The 16,780-nt window shown below is 54.3% G+C and overlaps 1 protein-coding gene and 2 non-coding genes across 8 annotated transcripts in view; 1 reads left to right on the top strand and 2 right to left on the bottom strand.

Annotated features, from left to right (window-relative positions):
• GTF2IRD1 (GTF2I repeat domain containing 1) overlaps positions 1 to 12,694 on the top strand; it is a 112,794-nt gene extending 100,100 nt beyond the window's left edge. For 5 of the 6 annotated variants that reach the window (XM_061208565.1, XM_061208563.1, XM_061208561.1 and 2 more), the window contains 4 exons: positions 4,107 to 4,184; positions 6,433 to 6,625; positions 8,663 to 8,700; positions 11,248 to 12,432. In XM_061208565.1, coding sequence (XP_061064548.1) covers positions 4,107 to 4,184; positions 6,433 to 6,625; positions 8,663 to 8,700; positions 11,248 to 11,483 — 545 coding nt within the window. In that variant the 3' untranslated portion in view covers positions 11,484 to 12,432. The other variant, XM_061208562.1, reaches the window with a different exon arrangement.
• On the bottom strand, positions 7,717 to 7,790 carry TRNAR-CCU (transfer RNA arginine (anticodon CCU)). Its single transcript has one exon. It is a non-coding gene; the product is annotated as a tRNA-Arg (tRNA).
• Positions 12,695 to 13,750: 1,056 nt separating the features above from the next.
• On the bottom strand, positions 13,751 to 13,854 carry LOC133104593 (U6 spliceosomal RNA). Its single transcript, XR_009703654.1, has one exon. It is a non-coding gene; the product is annotated as a U6 spliceosomal RNA (small nuclear RNA).
• Positions 13,855 to 16,780: the final 2,926 nt, after the last annotated feature.

Raw genomic sequence — 16,780 nt, 5'->3', positions numbered from 1 at the left:
CGAACCCGGGCTCAAACCCGTGTCCCCTTGGCAGGCGGACTCTCAACCACTGCGCCACCAAGGAAGCCCTGTTGCTACTTGCCAAACGAGGAAAGCCAGTGGTTGTCTAAGGTCACGAGCTAATAACAGAGCCAAGATTTGAGACCAGACAGTCAGACTTCAGAGCGCGTGGTCTTAACTCCTGGCAACAGGGCTGCACCTCAGAACCCGGGAAAGACCACTGGGTTTACGGCCGGGGCCCCACGGGACCCCAGTGATTGTGCCTCACCCCCCTCCCCATGTTCTCATGTTTCCTGATCCTAGTTTCGCCCACAAGCAGACCAGACTCAGAGGTGATGGCTGCCGGGACCATCCCACCCCAGCCTAGGCTAGGACAGCTGCTGCCCACAGCCATCCTTGGGGAGGTCCCTGGTGACCACAGGCCTGGCCACCCCCTCTCCAGATGGTGGGTGTGTGACGGTGGTGGCAGGAGCCTGGCTCTGTCAGGAAGGAGTCCTGTGACCCGCCCGCAGCCTGCCAACAGGCCCACTTGGCTGGAGGTGCAGGCTAGCAGGGCGCATGGCCTTCCTCCTCCACACCAGCGAGCCCCAGCCAGGGGCCAGCTGAGGACAGTGGCCATGATTCACGTCACAGGAGACCAGCTCTGTCCTGGGCACCTCCGAGCCCCCCGACACAAGCGTGTTCAGCCCTCCCCCCTGCATGGAGCTGGAGGGCTGGGGCTCAAGCAGGAACACAGGCAGGGCCTCTTCACCTGGGGTTCAGGTTCAACCTCCCAGCAACTGCGTCACTCCTTTGCCCTCACCACCCGAGGGGTTGCCTCCGGTTTCCTCTGAGTACACAGAGGACCAGCGCCTCTCTCCCCTCCAGCCCCCGCCAGAGGCTGACCTGGCCTATTTCATTCAAAAACTAGTCCTCTAAGAAAAATGGAACTCCCTTCCTCCAAATTAAGTAAAAACAAAGAGGTGGGGGAGAAGCCAGGAGCAGCTGCGGAGAAGAGTGGGCATCCTCTCGGAGGCCCGATGCTGAGCCGGGAGGATCCAGTGGTAACGTGCCGGACAGTCTGCACGTGGGACATGCTTGGTCCACTCAGCAGCTGTGATTATTCTTGGTATTACAGAAAAAGGCCCCTAAACTCCCACCACACTCCAGAGGCATTCAGGACACCTCCCGGTGCCACCAGCGTCCCTCAGGCAACCCAGGTCCCACTTTCCTGACATTTAACTGCTACCACAGTTTGCTGCCTGGGACCGGCCCGTGTGCTCTTCCTGCTGGCTGCCCTGTGATGTGGTGTCACCCCTCCCTGTCAGCTGCAGCCTGGTTTGGGGGTGCTCTCCCCCGCAGATCAGGCAGGACATAGGGGAGGGGAAATTTTCCATGTCCCCTAACATGTGTTGAGCACCCACGGGATGCCTGCAGCCCCAAAGTGCAGATAAGTCTGCGTCCCACGGGGCCTTGGGTGGCATGGGTGTCACCTCCTCTGGGAAGCCCTCCTTGATTCCTGGCTGGGTTGGGGTTGTCCCCCCCACCCCATGTTTCCACGAGCCATGCACTGACAGTTATCAAGCCCAGTAGGTTACCGAGTGTTCCTCACCGTCCCCTGCCTCGTCTAGGGCTGTGCTCTGTACTCTGCTAAATGCCCAAGGGCAGCACCACATCCAGATGGGATGGTGCTCGTGAAATATTTGTCCAAGACGAATACTATGTCAAGACAGTGAGCTGAAATGCTGAGAGGTGACATGGCGTGGCCCACGTGTGGCCCTTTGGGGCCTGGCGTTGCCTCTCACAAGGTGAGGGCAGTGTGCAGCCCAGCCTGCCCTGTCTTTGTCTCTCTCCACCCACTGGCAGTGGTGCAGCAGGAGCCTGCAGGGGGAGGTGGGGTTGGTGAGTGAGTCCTGCGCTCCCAGAGAGGTGCACAGGTGACGGCCATGTCCAGCAACTACGGGGACCTGAGCTTGTGGGCTTGCTTTGAGGTGCTGTCTTTTAATCCAGAAGGCTTTTTGTCATGTACCGACTGAGTCTGGCCCTGCCCTGGGCTTGAGAGGAGACAGAGGCGTGGAACTATGAGCTGATGGAACGAGAGATTTAGAGGAAACACCTTAAAGATCAACCCTTCTTTCTACAGATGGGAAACTGAGACTTCAGGAAACCCAGAGTGCGTGGTAGAGTTAAAGACGAGGACTTTTGAGTCAGAGTATTCCTGGCACTTAGCGGCTGTGTGACCTTGGGCAGGATACTTAACCTCTCTGAACCTTTGTGTCCTCGGCTGTGGCGAGCAGTGGCTGTGACCGCGTCCGGGAAAGCTGCCAGCAGAGCATCCAAGCGCTCGTTGGGTGAATCCAGGCTGATCTTTCCCTGGCCTGTGTGGTGCTGCCGTGCCTGTGCAGAATGCCGGCCACCAGAGCAATCCCTGGTGGCAGGGGGTTAGCTAGATAGAGAGTGTCCTCCACCTCTCTGCAGGCTCTAGGTGGCCCTGGGGCCCAGCGCTCGGTCCTAGTTGTCTGCTGACCTGGAGGAGGGTCAGGTTGATTCTCGCCACATCCGGGGTCCTGAAAACCATCTCGAAGGGCCATGTTGGGGCGTGTGGGAAGATGGAGGGCTCCAGGGGGTGCTGAGTTTGGGGTCTTGGTGTGGCCGAGGGGAGCCATCACTCCCCAAGATGGGGACACAGGAGGAGGATGTTATCTGGGATGCCTGACATTTGCAGTGTCTCGTGGGCACCCACGTGGCTGGTTGGCCGTGGTTGAAGAGAGAGATTCAGGAACTCCGAGATACGGCAGATCCAGGTTCCAGAGTCAGGAGCGCGGGCAGGAACAGGACCAGACCAGGGACAGCGGGTGAAGGAGGAGGAGGCGCCAGGCAGTGCGGGAAGCTCTCTGCCCTGAGGGGCGGCCCTGGGCTGGGAATGGAGGCCCCTCCCTGGCGGTGGTGCAGGGAGAGGGCTGGGCCTCCTGGCCGGGGTGTGAAGGGCAGGCGGGGGCAGCAGACAGTCTGAGTGGCACAGAGCCCTTGGCTTCCTAAATGGAACCGAGTTCTGTGAGATTTTCCAGATTAGCACAGGAGTTGTTTTTCTTCACAGACCCATTCTGTCTGCTCTGCCCCTCACCGCCCAGGCCCTGGCTCCCTGCCGGCTGCCAGCTCCTAGTCCCCACCCCTGCCCCAGAGGCCCAGCCCAGTGCTTACTGTGCGAGGGTGCCCGGGCCCTTCCTGGAACTCCAGCTCCCTCCCCAACCCAGGGCACCAGCCCGCAGCCCGGACCTTCTCCATGCCATCCACTCCCGCCCAGCCCGGCCCTGCCTCTGGGGGGCTCCACGGACCCCAGCTGCTCTTCTAGGCCAAGGAGAGGAGTGAGGGGAGCACAGGGGCCAAGCAGAAAGTGCCCGTGGAGGGCTGCCCTGGACGCTAGGCCGGAAGCGTGTGCGGCCCCTACACCCCCAAAACACGCCTGTCTCCCTGGTCACAGGCCTGGGGCTCTTGGTCTGCAAGGCAACCAGGGTGAGTTCTGAGAGCCCAGCTCAGTCAGGCCAGCACACACTGCTGGACCCATCCCTGCCCCCTCCCCTGGCACCGGCCCGGGCTTTAGCCGCATCCAGCACATTGTGACCTTTCTCCCTTCAGTGCCCACGCATGGGCCAGTCCTACACCTGCTGTCTTTTCCCACCCGCACCCCACTCATCACAGACCCCTACCTGCCTTCCAAGAGACCACTTGAACATCCTGCTCTCCCAGGGGGCCTCCCCAGACTTGCACGGACGGGGTAGGCACCCCGATTCATGCCCCACGTCTCCTCGGAGGTGTCCCCCGTCGCACTTCTGGGCACCACCCCTGCTAGGCTGTGAGTTCCTGGGAGGAGGCTCACGGCCTCCCTCTCCTCGGGGTGCTCCATGCCTGACATGGGGCCTGTACGGGGGAAGGTGTTCAGAGAATGGGGGACGGGTGGATGGATGTACAGACAGACGGCTGAGGCCAGAAACAGGCTGCAGGGGAGTGGGCGGGCCCTGGAGAGTCTGCGCCAGCAGGTGAGGGTCTGGGCCGCCATGGGGGAGAAGGAGCAGGTCCGGTGGCCGAGACCGTGCCGACCCTCACGCCCCCTCGTCTTCCTCTTGTAGATGAAGATGATGCCAACAGACTTGGGGAGAAGGTGATCCTCCGGGAGCAGGTGAAGGAGCTCTTCAACGAGAAATACGGTCAGTGCATGGCGGGGGAGGGCAGGGCCTGGGGGGCAGCCTTCCTTGGAGGCGCCCCTCCCTCTGCAGCCAGCCTGGCCTCCGGTTGCCCCCAGCTGGCCTGTGCGCTCCCTGGGGACATAGTTGCCCTGTCCGAGACTGATGGGAGCTGATCCCTCATTCTCCCCACCCAAGAAAGGGGAAAAAAACCCTGATCTGTGGTGCACACAGTGGGGATGGCTGTGGTCAGCATTTCTGTTTCTCTAGGGCTGGGCTGTGTGGCAGAGGCCGTGCCCCACGGCCAAGTGCTTGTTCATGCAGACGCTTGTCTGCCCAACACACACTCAGCCCTGAGATTCCAGAGGAAGGCATCTGATCCCGCTGTCCAGGGGCTCCATGTCGGGACGGAACTGGCCGTGGAATGTATGACAGGTGCCAGGTCCTGTGCAGAAGGCATCCAGGTGCCAGGGCGGAACCCAGGAGGGTGCAGTTGATAATACGGTTACCACTGATGAAGCATTTTCTAGATTACTGGGTGCCAGGCTGCACTAGGTGCTCTATATACATTTTGTTTGTGATGAATTTAGTAGTATTGGCTCCACTTTGTATTGTAGCAGAGAAAGACAAAAAAAAAAGAATTGCAGAGAGTGACAAAGGAAGACAGGAAAATGTAGAAGTGTGATGAGGGTAAGAGGGGGTAGCCATGGCCTGTCTGGATCGGTGAACCAGAAAGCTCCTTGGGGACTTCCCTGGTGGCGCGGTGGTTAAGAATCTGCCTGCCAATGTAGGGGACACGGGTTCAAGCCCTGGTCCGGGAAGATCCCACATGCCGCGGAGCAGCTAAGCCTGTGCGCCACAACTACTGAGCCTGTGCTCTAGAGCCCGTGAGCCACAGCTACTGAGCCCGCGTGCCACAACTACTGAAGCCCGCGCGCCTAGAGCCTGTGCTCCGCAACAAGAGAAGCCACTGCAATGAGAAGCCCACGCACTGCAACAAAGAGTAGCCCCCGCTCGCCACAACTAGAGAAAGCCCGCGGGCAGCAACGAAGACCCAATGCAGCCAAAATTAAAATTAATTAATTAATTAATTGAAAACCAAAAAAAAAAAAGAAAGAAAGCTCTTTGGAAGAAGGGACGTTTTAGCCAGAGCTTGACTGTCAGGAGGGGACAGACATTAGAAGGAAGCTTGCCAGGCAGAGGGAACAGCTCGGTGACTGGGGAGCAGCGAGAAGGCAGGAGGGCCTGGAGTGGGAAGATGTCCCGATGACAGGGTGGGGAGAGGTGGGCAGGCCAGGACTCCGAGTTGGGGTTTCATTTTGAGAGTAACAGGAGGCAACTCTGCTGGTGGTTTGTGGTGTCTTTTTCACTTTTTATTTTGGAATCAGTTTTCAAACATATACAAAAGCAGAGAGAATGACAAAATGACCCACCATGTAACCCAAACCCGGCTTCTATGCTTACCAACATTTTGCCAATCTTATTTCATCTATTTCCACAGGCACACTTTGATAGGTTTAGTACTTTAAAACAAATCTAAGACATCCCGTCATTTCAGCCACAAATACCTAAGTAAGGACTTTTATGTTTTCTAACACAATAGGAGTGGATTTTTAGCAGGCATCAGGTCCTCATTTTTCAGGTCCAGGCGTGCACACTTAACAAATCATTGCACTGGGCATGTGTGAAAGTACCTGTTTCATTGCCAGTGTTGGATATTGAATTTTTTTTTTTTTTTTTTTTTTTTGGCCGAGCCTTGAGGCATGCGGGATCTTAGTTCTCTGACCAGGGATCGAACCCATGCCCCCTGCAGTGGTAGCGTGGAGTCTGACCACTGAACTGCCAGGGAATTCGATGGATTTTTTTTTTTTAATTTTATTGAAGTATAGTTGATTTACAATGTTGTATTATTTCTGCTGTACAGCAAAGTGACTCAGTTATATATATTCTTTTTCATATTCTTTTCCATTCTGGTTTATCACAGGATATTGAATATAGTTCCCTGTGCTCTACAGTAGGACCTTGTTGTTTATTCATCCTGTATATACTAGTTTGTATTTGCTAATCCCAAGCTCCCACTCCTTCCCTCCCCCACCCCTCCTGGATTTTTAGTTTTGCTAATTGGATAAAAAAAAAAAAGTGGTGTGTGTGTTGACTTATAAACTCTCTGTGGTGCGGTGGCTACTGAGTGGGGCTGTGCTGGGTCCCAGCCGTTCCCCACAGAGCTTGGCTTTGACAGGGGACATCTTCCCTGACCCCCTGTGCCCTCTAGGTGAGGCCCTGGGCCTGAACCGGCCTGTGCTGGTCCCTTACAAACTGATTCGGGACAGCCCAGATGCTGTCGAGGTCACAGGCCTGCCCGATGACATCCCTTTCCGGAACCCCAACACATATGACATACACCGGCTGGAGAAGATCCTGAAGGCCCGGGAGCACGTCCGCATGGTCATCATCAACCAGCTCCAGTGAGTGCCCCCAGCACCTGCGTCAGGGTGGTCAGGGTGGCGGGGGCCATGGGAGAGGGTGCTGCTTGGATCTGGGAGGAGAACCCCCAAAGCAGGCCCAGCCAGGAGTCAGAGAGAGAGAGAGAGACAGAGAGAAAAGGAGAGAAAGGGACCTTTCACTTGCACAGAATCCAGGAGATGGACTAGCTTAACACTCTCATCTTAAAGATCAGGAAACTGATACCCAGAGTGAGGAAAGGGACAGTGTAAGTTACAGTGGGTCAGCTGGGCTCTAGACCCAGATATCTTAGTCCATTCGGGCTGCTGTAACAAAATACCACAGACCGGGTAGCTTAAACAAAAGAAGTTTATTTCTCACCATTCTGGAGGCTGGGAAGTCCAAGATCAAGGTGCCAGCAGATTTGGCGTCTGGTGAGGCTCTTCCTGGTTCACAGATGGCCCTCTTTTTGCTGTGTCCTCACATGGTGGAAGGGACAAGGGAGCAATCTGGGGCCTCTAATAAGGGCACTAATCCTGTTCTCGAGGGCTCCACCCTCCTGACCTAATCACCTCCCAAAGACCCCACCAACAAATACCATCACATTGGGGATTAGGTTTCAACATTTGAATTTTTGGGGGACACCAGCATTCAGTCTGTAGCCCTGGATGTCCTTATTACAACCCCTTTCAACTGAAACACAAGGCCTCAGCATTCATGGGTGTTTGTTTATTTTTTTGATTTTAACTAAATTTGATTTTTTTTTTAAACTATTCCCCTCATGTTTACCCATTTTACTGTATTTAGAAAATAACAGTAATTCAGTACCCCCACCCCCCAGAGACAACCACTGTCTGTATTTTACTATATATCCTTATAGTGTTTTTTAAAAAATACAGTAGTTTATTTGATTATTTTCGGATTTAGAAACAATACACACAGCAAACTTGGGAAAATACAAAATGGTAGAAAAAATGAGGAAGATAACCCGTAACACTCCTATTCAGAGTTAACACTGGTGGCGCTTTTTTTTTTTTTTAATATTTATTTATTTGGCTGCGCCGGGTCTTCGTTGCGGCATGTGGGATCTTTAGGTGTGGCATGTGGGATCTAGTTCCCTGACCAGGGATCGAACCCGGGGCCCCCTGCATTAGGAGCACAGAGTCTTAACCGCTGGACCACCAGGGAAGTCCCTGGTGGTGCATTTCCTTCTTAGTTTTTCCTCTACCCATATTTTCTTTTCCATTTTACACTCCATGTTTTAAAATTAAAATAGTATTTGCATGTGTCAAAAAAATCAAATTATTCAGAGGGGTCTCAAATGAAAAGTAGAGGTTTCCCTTCCTTCCCAACTACAGTCCACCCCCTGAAGTAACTTCTGGAAAATAGGAGAAAATGCCCACCCCACACCCTGTAGGCATACTTCCCACAGAGAACCACCAAAGACATTCTGGGGTTTTCCTTCAACGTTTCCACTTTTCTTTTAATGCCTGTTAGATATATATTTTGAAAAATGAAACTGAGATCAAACAGTATTTATCTGTAGACAGTAAGTAAAACTTGCTTTTTCCTCTCTGGCTATCTTGCGTGTATTTGACCATTATCCATTTCCATGATAACTCCCTTTAATGACTGTTTAGATGGACCACAATGTCCTCTACTGATGGACATTTAGGTTACGTCTAATTTGTGGGGGGTGGTTCATATAATAACACTGCAAGTAAAATAATCAATAAAATAAAAAGTAAAAGATATATTAAAATATACTACTGTCTCAAATATCCATTTACATAAATCTAGGCACACACTTTTGATCACTTGGTCAAACGACACCCTCGCTCTCTAGAGGAAACCAGGTCCCGAGACTGGCGATCATGCGCCTGCTCTGGGCGGGGTTGCTGACCGTTTTCTTCCGGGTCTTACCTGGCTAATGTTCCAGCAGTGGCGGCATCTCATCTCATGTCATCTCACGAGAGATGTCGCCCAGACTCAGGGAGCAGGTGAGAAGGAGGAGGGGAAACCTCATTTTCTAACTGCCACCTCATCTCTCTCTTTTTCAGACCTTTTGCAGAAATCTGCAATGATGCCAAGGTGCCAGGTAAGTCAGAGGCTAAAGAGGCCATCCTTGGGAAATCCCTGGCAGTCCAGTGGTTAGGACTCTGAGCTTCCATTGCAGGGGGCACGGGTTCAATCCCTGGTCAGGGAACTAAGATCCCACAAGCCAGGCGGTGTGGCTGGAAAAAAAAAAAAAAAAAGCCACCCTTCTGCCTCTCAGGGACCAGAGTCTATGGACAGATCTGAGCCAAGTGGCACGCAATAGAGGGAAGTGTAGTCCCCCTGCCCAGTACCTCCCCAGGGAGCCTGAGACCTCCCTCTGCAGCACCAGTATCCCCAGGTGCTGGAAGGCCAGGAAGCCTGCAGGCGCCCTTCAGAGAGGCCCTGCCACAGAGGGCCAGATCAGCTAGAGAGGATCAGCTAGAGAGGGTGTCAGATCTCCTAGAGAGGATGAGGGACAGGCTGGAACCAGCAAGAGGGGGCATCAGGTAGGATGGGGAAAGTCACCTGGGGAGGGGAGGAGGGGTGACGTGGGGTGGGCAGGGGTGAGGCATGCGGGCACTGCCCAAGACTGGCTGGGCCCCCTAGATTCTGCCTGCATTTGCAGGGCAGCAGCTGCACCAGACCCTGGTCTTCTGGAACCTTTCAGGGCGCAAGAACCTGGGAAACTCTGGGATTCTGATTAAGCAGGTGTGCCATAGAGCTCGAGAGGATGGAGCCCTGGGGATTGGGAGGTGCACCTCTGATTAAGAAACACCCATCTAGTCCCACCTCTCATGGTACCTCTGGGAAACTGAGGCCGAGGGAGGGGAAGGGACTTGCCAAGGCCACATAGTGAGTTGGTGGCCGCCTAGAACCTGGTGTCCGGACCATCCATCTGAACCACAGGCCACCGTGGACTGCAGGCCCCAGCGTGGCTGCTTAATGGGGACAGTGACGGAATTCAGCGAGGTGGCCCCACCCCAGCCTGAGACCCAAGATGGTCCAACTCCAGATGGTCCCAGTTCCCCTGGGACACCACAGCCCGGGGTGGCACAGGCAACCAGCAGCCACCTCCTTCTAGCATGTGCTGATGCCACGGGCATGGCACTAGGCACTCATGGTAGGGAGGTGACTAGGTTTGGGAGCTGCTCCCAAGTCAAAGGCAGACACGCAGAAGGCTCCATGGAGGCCTCAGGGAGGAGAGTTTGGGACAAATGATCAGAGACTGGATGCTATCACTTACATCCACCCCCCCCCCCACCATGGCCATCTTTAGGGTCTTACAGTGACCCTAGGGTGGCCACAGCCCGGGGCCAGCACCTCTGACTTGTTTGCTTGTGGAGCCTCCTACAAAAATCCCTCCTCCCTGGCTCACAACCTGGGCTCCTCCTGCCTCCAGAGTCTCCTATTTCCCGGGGTCTTTATACCACATCTCAGGCGCCAGGCTCTGGTTTTGCTTCAGCAGCTGAACAAACAATTGCCCCCTGGGCCCAGCCTGCCCTCATGCTGTTTCATTAAGACCCTTCTGGTGGGCTGTGTCAGGAACCTGTCCATCCACTCAGTCAAGCCCAATCCCCACCTATGCATCACACAGCTGCAAATCGTTTTTTTTTTTGACCTCGAGAATGCGGGATCTTAGTTGCCCGACCAGGGATGGAACCCCGTCCCCTGCGGTAGAAGTGCAGAGTCCTAACCACTGGACCACCACCAGGGAATTCCCCAATATACAGCTGCAAATCTTTTTGATAAGTCTTACATATTCACATGAATTGAATTCAGCAGCAACACAACCCCTGCTAGTCCTGCTCTGTACTGGGCTTGGTACTAGGCTCTTTCATACACATAATCTCCTTTGAGTCTCATATCACAGTTGTCCCCTCTTGGCTCAGAGAGGTTAATCAATTTACCAGGGTCACACAGCTAGTAAGTGGCAGCAGTGGAGTTTGAACTTAGGACTTCTGGCTCTAAACCAGGGTTTCTTTCCATTGGGACACTGCCTGTCTACTAGTACCTGTGACCTGTTATCATTCACAGCAAATCAGATCTGGGTCATCAGATCTGGGTCATCACACATCAGCGGTAACAGTAGCAACAATACTGATACCAATCCTCAGTTTCTGACTGTTTACTGGGGACCAGGCACATTAGCTCATGTGACTCTCCCAGCAAGCCTGCAGGATCTTACATTTTACTTGTGACAAAATGAAGGCCCGTTGGCCACTAAGTGACTCCCCCTAAGACTTAAGTCTGTGTGGCTCTGAGTCTGGGAGTTCTGGGGAGGCCGGGAGCCCGTAGGCTACATGGTCTGGGGAGGGTATAAGGAAACCCTGGGCCTGAGCTGAGCCTGCTGGGGAGACCTGCCTGGGGGAGGAGGCTCTATTGTTAGCAAAGCAGACAGGTGAGCAGGAGCAGGAGGGTGGGCGAGTGGGGCGTGAGGCTGCTTAGGGAAGGAGGCTGGAGAGATGGGCCTCAGCCGCTGGTGGGTCGGGAGCCTTTAGTGCTGAGAAGGGGACTTCAAACCTGAGAGCAAGGCCTTCTCCAGGGGGGGTCAGGAGGCCAAGACACAGTGGCCCTGGCACCCGGCGTCAGCAACCCTTTCTCCCACCAGCCAAAGACAGCAGCATCCCCAAGCGCAAGAGAAAGCGGGTCTCCGAAGGGAATTCTATCTCCTCTTCCTCCTCCTCTAACCCGGAGTCAGTGGCATCCACCAACCAGATCTCACTCGTGGTAAAGTTGCACAGACCTGGACCTGACTGCTCTTCTCTCTGGCTTTCAGCCGGCACTCGGGCAGGCTCGTCTACTCTGGAGCGTGGGTCTGGGGTGCGGGGAGATGCTGGGCGCTGAGTAGAGTCTGCAGACACATCTGCCTGCCCTACCCATGAGATAGTCCACCACCCTCTCTTCAGGTGCCCACAGGCGCCCGGGGAAGGAGTTCATACCCCCACTGTGCAGATGGGCAAGCTGAGGCCGAGGAGAGGGAAGGGACCTGACCACCCACTCGGCAGGACCTCAAGCAGACTGCTGGGTTCCCGGGGCAATCAGATGCTAGACTAATCTCTGTGCTCACATCACATGCTCTGAGCCACAGCCCTGTGAGGTGTTCCCTGCAGTATGTAGACAAGGAAGACCAGGGTCAGAGGCCGAATGACTCTGTGGCCTCATGGCTGGTCAGTGGTGGATGGAGACCCCACCTCCAAAGCTCCACCTGTTCTGTCATGTGTCTGGATTTTTCTCTCCCACCCACGAGGAAAACCTCATTAAGAGCACACACTTGAGGGTTCTTTCTGATTTCAAAATACTAGCTTTGAAATCCCAAGTCCAAATGGGGAGAACATTGGAAGACAGTTGAAAATGACTTTAGGGTTTGTTTATCCTTGGACCCCTTCCTGCTAAACCCCGAAGCTCAGGCTTTGCCTCTGTTCCTGCCGGGGTGCTCACAGAGGGTCCCTAGCCCCTCCCACCACCCAGAGAGGCAGGACAGCTGCTTTGGAGCCTGAGGCCTGGAGGGGGCTGAGTTGATGGGGGTGACCAGCAGTTCTGAGCCAATCCCCAATTCCCTCCCCACATGTCTGCTCACATGGTTAGCCCCCGGGACACAGGTGGGAATAGGTCAGAAGGCTCCAGCCCAGGCCCCATGCCACTGGTGAACTGCGTGACCTTAGATAGGTCACGTCCCCTCTCTGGGCATTCCATGGCCCCAAAATAAATAGCATCTGAGGAAGCCCTTCAGAAAGCAGCGCTGAGTGTTCTGGTGTGCTCTCCACGTCACCTGGAGTCCTAACCCGGGCTCTCTGTCCCCCTCTTTCTAGCAATGGCCAATGTACATGGTGGACTATGCCGGCCTGAATGTGCAGCTCCCGGGACCTCTGAATTACTAGACCTCAGTGCTGAATCAGGACCTCACTCAGAAAGACTAAAGGAAATGTAATTTATGTACAAAGTGTATATTCGGATATGTATCGATGCCTTTTAGTTTTTCCAATGATTTTTACACTATATTCCTGCCGGCAAGGCCTTTTTAAATAAGTAAAAAAAAAAAAAAAAAAGCATTGCCTTTGTTCCTAACTGTTGCGTGTTCTCTCTTGGAATTTGTGGCTGCAGTTGTCACTGGAACGAGGTCAGGAAACCCAGCTCAGGTGGCCTGCTCAGGCCCTCCGTCCTTGCCAAAACAGAGGCGGTGGCCCTGACCATGGGGCCCTGGGTACAGACTTCACTCATTTGGCTGCTGCTGGGGTCACATGACCTCAGGATGCGGCAACACGGAAAGCAAAGTGCTAGGCTGACCCCCCTGGCCTCAGGGATCATTCAGTGTGGTAAGGGGCCATCTTGTCCTTGCCCCAGTAACTCAGGTGAAGTCAGAAAAGTCAAGTATGGGGACTTCCCTGGTGGCACAGCGATTAAGATTCCAAGCTCCCAATTCAGGGGGCCTGGGTTCGATCCCTGGTCCAGGAACTAGGTCCTACATGCCACAACTAAGGAGCCCAAGTGCTGCAACAAAGGAGCCAGTGAGCTGCAACTAAGGAGCCTGCCTGCCGCAACTAAGACCTGATGCAACCAAATAAATAAATATATATATATATATATATATTTTTTTTTAAAGTCAAGTATGATAAGCAAGTATGGAATCTCCATAGCTGGAGGGAAGGCATCTTGGCGAAGGGGCTTTGGGTTGGGCCTGGAGGGCTGGGGTGGGTTTTTTTGTGTGTGTTTTTTTTTAACATCTTTATTGGAGTATAATTGCTTTGCAATGGTGTGTTAGTTTCTGCTGTACAACAAAGTGAACAGCTATACATATACATATATCCCCATATCTCCCCTCTCTTGCATCTCCCTCCCACCCTCCCTATCCCACCCCTCTAGGTGGACACAAAGCACCGAGCTGATCTCCCTGTGCTATGCGGCTGCTTCCCACTAGCTATTTACATTTGGTAGCATATATATGTCCATGCCACTCTCTCACTTCATCCCAGCTTACCTTCCCCCTCCCCGTGTCCTCAAGTCCATTCTCTATGTCTGCGTCTTTATTCCTGTCCTGCCCCTAGGTTCTTCAGAACCTTTTTTTTTTTTTTAGATTCCATATATATGTGTTTGCATACGGTATTTGTTCTCTTAAAAATACGGAACGCTTCACGAATTTGCGTGTCATCCTTGCGCAGGGGCCATGCTAATCTCTGTATCGTTCCAATTTTAGTGTATGTGCTGCCGAAGCCAGCACCTGGGGTGGGTTTTTGATAGAGTTCTGGGTACTGAAGCAGAGTGATGGGTCACAGCTGCTTCTCAGAAAGACCACTTTGGTGGCAGGTGGAAAGGTGAAGGAAAGGATGAGACGGGAGGCAGAAAGACAAGTCAAAAGGGCCTGGCGGTAGTACAGGCCTGGCACCCAGTGGCCGCTCATTCAGTCCTGGTGGGGAAGGCAGGGCGCCCTTACCTAGCGCAGAATCAGGAAATGGTCCTAGAAGCACATTAGGAGTTGGTGGGACAAAGCGGGGAGGGCTGGCGCAGGACGGTGGGACAAAGTGGGGGAGAGCCACACGTGCAAAGGCAGGGAGGCCCGGACTGAGAACCTGGAAGTTCCAGGAACAAGGAGTCGCTGGAGCAGAGGACTCGAGGAGAGTGGCTGGAAGTGTGACGGATAGGTGGATGGGTGTGTTCCCAGCAGGCTGTTCCCTGCACATGGTGCTGTGATCGAGAGGTGGACGGGGGCAGAAATGCAGCCTGGGTTCTGCTGGCCCAGCCTTGCACGTTGCATCCTGTTCTCCCCGGCCCTGGTGGAGGACCTTGTGGGCCGGGCAAAGGTGATGGGGGATGGTGGTGAGAGCCACAGCACGGAGTACCAGGGGAGAACCAAGACCAGATCTGCATTTTGGAAGGGTCCACTTCCGGCAGAGAGGAAACTTCAGAGGAGAGAGAAGCTGGAGGCCACGTGGGAGGCTCTTGTAGTTGTTCCAGCGAGAGCTGGCAGGGGTTTTGAGCCAGGTGGAGAATAACAGGGAGGTCAGCCAATAGGACTTGGAGGTCAACTGGATGCAAGTGCTGGGGCGTGGAGGAGTCAGGGTGACCACGGGGTCCAGCCAAGGTCCAGCAGGAGGCCTATGGCTTGGAGGAACTGAGTCCTGAATCAGCTAAGTACACGATCCAAACAGTTAGGAGCTTCTGCCAGCCCTCTGGGTTAGCCCGGTGCCCAGAGCTGGGAGGGAAGGCCCTGTCCCAGCCTTCCAGACTCTGCTTCCTCCTAGAAAGATGCAAGAAGCCAGAACCACGAGCTTGGCATGTCTCACCCAAACTTGTCCTCTCTCTGCCACATGCCAGTGGCCCCAGGACCTGCCAGGGCTCTCCACTCCATCCTCAGGCCCCTGGCCCTGGGCCCAGCTGGCCTTGTAATCTCCAGGATCAGGGGAGAGGCGACCCCCTATACTGACCACACCCTCAAGGCATAAACTGCCTAGGAGATCAAGGACATCGTTGCAGCTGCCACCTTGCCTTCAGCCCCCTTCTCTTGGCACCCAGCCTTACCCCATCTCATCCTGTCTCTCCCTGGATTAAAAAACCCCACTGCTTTCCCTCCCCCGCAGCACTGAGTGCCAACTTCTTGGCCCTCCCGGTCTGTCCCCCTCCTCTGCCTCTCATCCCACCGATCTGTCCCCTTTCTTCTCCACGTCAGCCACAGAGCAGTGAGCGGCTGCAGCCTTGGCACCGGCCTCACCGCGGCCCGGCCGGCCTGGGACTTGGGTCCACCTGGCGCCCCCGCACCCCAGCTGGCGCCTCCCGGTTGTCTAGACCGGCCAGGGCCGCCCCGCCCCCGGGCTCAGATCTGCGGCCAGAGCCGGAAGTGGCTCCGGCCCCGGGCGGGCGGGGCTCCGCGTGCCCGAGACGGTGCCCGCTGCCGGCTGCGCGGAGAGGCGGGGAGCCCCAGCGAAGGGCGCTGGAACCCCGAAACACCAGCGCTGCGGACTGCAGAGTCTCTGCATCTGTCATCTTTCGGACGTGTGAAAATAGGTAGGTTGGTGCAGCAAACCTTCGCGCCTTGTTGCCGGACTTCATTTCATAAAAGCGTAAGGGGGACCCTCCCCACTCCAAGTCAAAGCTTTTGAACCAAGAGGTGACCTGTGTCCGTTTCCCCTCCTGTCCCGGGAGCTCTGGGCTTTGGGAGGTGTGTCCGGGCTGAGTACGGAGGATGTGCTTGGGGGCCGCTGGCCACCTCCCCTCCACCCCCCACCCCGCCTGCTCGCTTTGCCCACAGTGTGCCCAGCCAGCACCCCCAGATAACGCTGGGGGATGCCTTACCAAGTATGTCCTCCCAAGCAGCCCCTGCTTTCTGCAAGAGAGCCAGATGCTGTTTATGCAACCTCTCCAGAATCTCAGTGTACTGTACTTTTTAAAGTGATTTGATTCAAAGCACTCATTCTTTAATTAAACTTCATTTAGCTGCCATCTGTCTGGGTTCAAAATTGGCTTCGTGTTTTGCAACTCTAAATGAGAATTGTTATTGGATTTGTAAACACATGCACCAAAAAAAAAAAAAAAAATTCACAAAACACTTTCAAAAGTAATAAATGAGGAATGTGCAGAAGGAATGTTAGGAGCTGCATCTTAGGCGTTCTAATTGCTGGGGAATGTATTCTGGTGGGTACATAATCATTTTATATACAAATCTTTGTATAGAAATCTGGTATCAATGAAAAGATCAAGATTATAGAAAATGCTGGAATTATATCTGACTGAAAACAGTAATAAAGCAATAATCAGAGCAGGGACAAAGCGAGGGTGAGGCCGGAGGGGGGCGGGGAGCAGCTCTCATGCACCTGCTCCCCTGCAGGGAGCCTCCCTCACCTGCCCAGCTGCTTCCCTTCTGCTAAAAAAGGAGGAGGGTGAGCCTGAGCTCTACTGGCAGGGGCTTCACAACAACCCTTCTAGATACCTTTTTAAGTAAGGAGTCAAAGCTTTATTAAGGCTCAGCTGCTGACCTCCAAGGTGTAGGGTCTGCTCCCTCCCACCTGGGCCAGGCAGAGAAGGAGAAAGAAGAGAAAAGATGGAGAGGGATGGTAACACCTCTTTGAAGCCTCGTGTAGTGGCTCTTCGGGGAAAATGGTATTAAGGATTTTTCGGTGGGGAAACTGAGGCACGAAGACAGTGGAGGAGCA

The sequence above is a fragment of the Eubalaena glacialis genome, chromosome 13, assembly GCF_028564815.1.
Source record: "Eubalaena glacialis isolate mEubGla1 chromosome 13, mEubGla1.1.hap2.+ XY, whole genome shotgun sequence".
NCBI lineage: Eukaryota > Metazoa > Chordata > Mammalia > Artiodactyla > Balaenidae > Eubalaena > Eubalaena glacialis.
The sequence above is the reverse complement of the archived record's forward strand: the minus strand, read 5'-3'. Positions and strand labels throughout refer to the sequence as shown.